The following is a 4527-nucleotide window of genomic DNA, read 5'->3' as shown; positions in this document are numbered from 1 at the left end:
TCCTTAATTGTTGTGATTTTCTTTTAAGTTCGTGTTTTCCCTATTCACCTTATTCGGGGGCGTGACAAGTATGGTATCAGAGCCAAGTCAACTATGAGTTTGACTTGTATTTTTTTTTTTAACCTAGGAAATAACGTAGAAACCTAGGCTTAGGTTAGATTGCGTCACTACGCTTATGATTTTTGCAAGTAGTTAGATAGGAAACTCTACTTTTTGTTACGTTATAGAGTCATGGCAGAAGGAGGAGAAGGATCATCCCAAGGTTTGGAAGTTGAGGCTACTCTAGATATGGCTCAGATGTTTCAAGCTATGGCTAGGCAATTCGTCACAGCCATAACTGATCTTAGAAGAGAAGCACCCCGTGAGGATGAGCGCGGCTGCCCATTCAAACGCTTCGAGGGACTCCCCATTCCTCCGTTCAATGGGAAACGAGATCCTATGGAGTGCGAAAATTGGCTAACCGATGTGGAAGAAATTTTGCGACTTGCAGGTTGTACAGAAGAACAGAAAGTACAATACATTGATTTTCGACTGTCAGGTGAAGCCAGGCACTGGTGGACCACCAAGAAGGTATTACTGATTCAAGAACTAAGCAGGGAGGAAGCAATCTCTTGGCTGCGATTTCAGAAAGAATTTCTCCAACAATATTTTCCCAAGATTCTCAGGGACGTGAAGGCTCGAGAATTCATGGACCTCACCCAGGGAAATATGACAGTCGCCCAGTATGCTGGCCGCTTCAATGAATTGGCTCGCTTTGCTTCCTACCTGGTGGCGGATGAACAAAATCGAGTAAGGAAGTTTGAACAGGGCCTCAACCCACGAATCCATGAACGTGTTGTATGCTTTGCAATTCAAGATTTTGTGGAATTAGTCAACAAGGCCTCTTTAGCTGAGGAGAGCGTGAGGAGGAGTGCTTTGGCAATGGCGGAAACACGAAAGAGGGCTGCACCCCGACCAAATCAAAACCAAGCTGGACGGAAATGAAGACCGAACGGAAATAATCATGGAGTCAAACCCTTAGGGAATGGACCGAGTTCAGCCATCGGCGCGCCTTGTCCAAAATGCCAACGCCCCCACAACAGATTGTGTCGTACAGGGACTAATATGTGCTACCGATGCGGTCAGGCCGGTCACTTTGCAAGGGATTGCCCAAGGGCAAAAGGAGGTGCTGCATCACTACAGGCAAGGAATAATCGCATACCACCCACTCCAGCCAGGGTTTATGCCCTCACACTAGGTGAAGGAGAAACGGAGAATGGAGTAATCACAGGTATTCTAACTCTCTTATTTGGCAAGGCTGTGGTTTTATTCGATTCTGGAGCTACTCATTCTTTTATATCAGCTAAATATGCTAGGAGATTTTGTATTAATATAAAACCAATTGATGAGTGCTAAATATTGTATATTTGGGCCCCTTAACTTATGTTTGTTAAGCTCTTAGCTGTGTTAATTTCTGATGTTTTTGGTTAGTTTTGGTGTTTTAGTGATTTGCAGTTTGTTAAGAAAGAAATGCGGCTTTAAGGTGATATTTGCAACTCATTCCATTAATTCTAGGGCTTAAGACACTTCATGGAGCATTTGCAGCAAATTGGGATCGAGCGATGATTCGCACCCGATGAGTCCCACTAAAAAGTTCATATCTAGAGTTGTATAGCTCGGATTGAGATGATCTTGATGTCATTGGAAAGCTAACTCAAAGATATACAAAGTCATGTTTCACAAGAGTGGGCTAATTCCGACTGGAATTGTGCTCGAGCGCACGTTTAGTGCGATCGAGCACACTCGCGCCTTGTGCAGCAGGAAACTTGTTGCACGAGTTCGATCGAGCGCACTCGACCGACCTGGCAGCGCTGAAACCCTAAAATTAACTTATAAATATCATTCTTTTCCATTGTAAACGTACGGAGACGCGCCGGGGGCGCCGTTCTTGGTCGTTTTTCGTGTTCTCTGGGTTTTTGTAGCTTGGAACTCGAATTCTTTTGTAAGTTTTTAATTTTAATGAAGTAATTTAGTTTCTTTATGATTTATTTTGTCATGAGAGACTAATTCTTCAACTAAGGTTGAAGATGAAGCCTCGTTATTGATAAACATACATGTTCTTGTCGTTTGATATATACAATTAGACTATTTTATAAAAGTGTTGTTCAAAAGCCAATTCAACAGTTTGATTAAGTTTAATTGATTAAATGTTGGTTTTATACTCATGTTTAATTTAATATTCATTGTGTTTCGTCTGGGGGTATATCGAATGATTGGATTGAGACTAATATCCATTGTGATTTACGGATATAGTGGATGATTTGATCTCAATTAAATATTCGTTGTGATTCTTTTAACGGATGGATTCATCGAATGATTTAATTTGCGTGGTTACAACTTTTGAACAATGTATTTGGATTGACTATTGTATACATAAAATGCAAGACATGTTGTTTGACTTGGCGAGGGGGATTCGGAAACCTTAGTAATTTACCATTACTTGTTTTCAAATTGTTTAGTTTAGTTTATGCTTTTTGCACGACAAAAATACGCAACTTGGAACTAGGTTAAGATAAAATTGGTTTAAACTAGAAAATTTATTTTTGCAAACACGACTCCCTGTGGATTTGACCTTGCACTTGCACATACACTTTACTGCACATGACTCATGCACTTGCGAGTACAATTAAATTTGTACATCACCAATGGAAGTAGGAGTACTAGTATCTACCCCGGTAGGCAAATCAGTGTTATGTAGGAAAATAGTCTTGGGTTGCCCAATTCTTATTGAGGGAAGAACCCTCACGGCTAATTTGATAGTGTTCGATATGGAAGGGTTCAATATTATCCTCGGAATGGATTGGTTATCAAACAATCATGCCATCATTGATTGCCACAACAAAGAGATAATTTTCAGATTTCCAATTGACTCCGAATTCAAATTTGTGGGAACCAAGGTGGGTGTTACTCCACAACTAATTTCAGCAACACAAGCCAAGCAATTATTACTAGAAGGATGTCAAGTCTACCTAGCATGCTTAAAGGAGTCGCCTCAAGAGGAGAGAAAAATGGAGGAGATAACCGTGGTGCAAGAATTTCTTGATGTCTTTCCAGGACTTCCTCCTGACAGAGAAATAGAATTTTGTATTGATTTAATTCCGGGAGCAGCTCCAATATCCAAGGCACCCTACAGGATGGCACCAGTAGAATTAAAAGAATTGAAGACCCAGCTACAAGAATTGTTAGACAAAGGGTTCATACGCCCTAGCGTATCACCATGGGGAGCGCCTATGAAAAAGAAGGATGGTACTTTTCGGATGTGTATTGACTACTGGGAACTTAACAAAATCACCATAAAAAATAGATATCCACTACCTCACATAGACAATTTGTTTGACCAGCTGAAGGGTGCTCTGATTTTCTCGAAGATCGACCTTCGTTCAGGGTATCACCAGTTGAGGATAAGGAGAGAAGATATTTCCAAGACGGCTTTCCACACCCGATATGGCCATTATGAGTATTTGGTAATGCCATTTGGATTAGCTAACGCCCCAGCAGCATTCATGGACCTGATGAATCGAGTATTCCATGATTTATTAGATCAATTCGTAGTGGTGTTCATTGACGATATCTTAATCTACTCCAAAAGCTTGAAAGAACATGAAGACCATTTGAGGTGTGTTTTGCAAAGGCTTAGAGAAAAACAGTTGTTCGCAAAGTTCTCAAAGTGAGAGTTTTGGTTGGATAGAGTTACTTTTCTCGGGCATGTAGTATCGAAAGACAGTATCTCAGTAGACCCCATGAAAGTTGAAGCTATAGTAAATTGGGAGAGACCCACCAATGTGCATGAAATCAGAAGTTTCTTGGGTCTGGCTGGCTATTATCGGCGTTTTGTAGAAGGTTTTTCAAAATTGTCTGGACCGCTAACTGCTCTGACAAGAAAGAATGCTCGTTTCTTGTGGACTGATGAATGTGAGCAAAGTTTTCAAGAACTAAAATGGCGGTTGGTAACTGCTCCAATCTTAACGCTTCCATCAGAATCTTGTGGATTTGTTATTTATAGCGACGCTTCCAGAAAGAGGCTTGGCTGCGTCCTCAAGCAAAATGACAGAGTAGTAGCATATGCCTCTCGACAACTTAAAAGTTATAAGCTGAACTATCCCACCCATGATTTGGAACTTGCTGCAGTAGTTTTTGCATTAAAAATCTGGAGACATTATCTTTATGGGGTGAAGTGCGAAATTTATACAGATCACAAGAGTCTTAAATACTTATTCACGCAGAAGGAACTGAATTTAAGGCAGAGGCGATGGCTGGAGCTAATAAACGACTATGACTGTGTAATTAATTACCACCCCGGGAAAGCCAACGTGGTTGTAGATGCCCTAAGCAGAAAATCAAAAAGTGCGATAGCATGTTTAAAAGCCTTGCCCCATAATCTAAAGATGGACATTGAGAGGCTCGATATGGAGATCGTGATAGGAGAGGTAAAAGCATTAATGGCGAAACTCAAGATTAAATCCACACTACTGGAGGATATCCACGTGG

The 4527-nt window shown here is 40.9% G+C and overlaps 1 protein-coding gene across 1 annotated transcript; it reads left to right on the top strand.

Moving 5' to 3' along the window:
* Nucleotides 1-231: 231 nt before the first annotated feature.
* LOC132174233 (uncharacterized) lies at nt 232-984 on the top strand. The gene has a single exon (XM_059585925.1). It carries the CDS (start codon nt 232-234, stop codon nt 982-984), a length of 753 nt encoding a protein of 250 aa, XP_059441908.1.
* The last annotated feature ends 3543 nt before the right edge of the window (nt 985-4527 follow it).

Source organism: Corylus avellana, chromosome ca3, assembly GCF_901000735.1.
Source record: "Corylus avellana chromosome ca3, CavTom2PMs-1.0".
NCBI classification, from domain to species: domain Eukaryota; kingdom Viridiplantae; phylum Streptophyta; class Magnoliopsida; order Fagales; family Betulaceae; genus Corylus; species Corylus avellana.
Note: the sequence above shows the minus strand (reverse complement) of the source record. Positions and strands in the feature narration are given on the sequence as shown.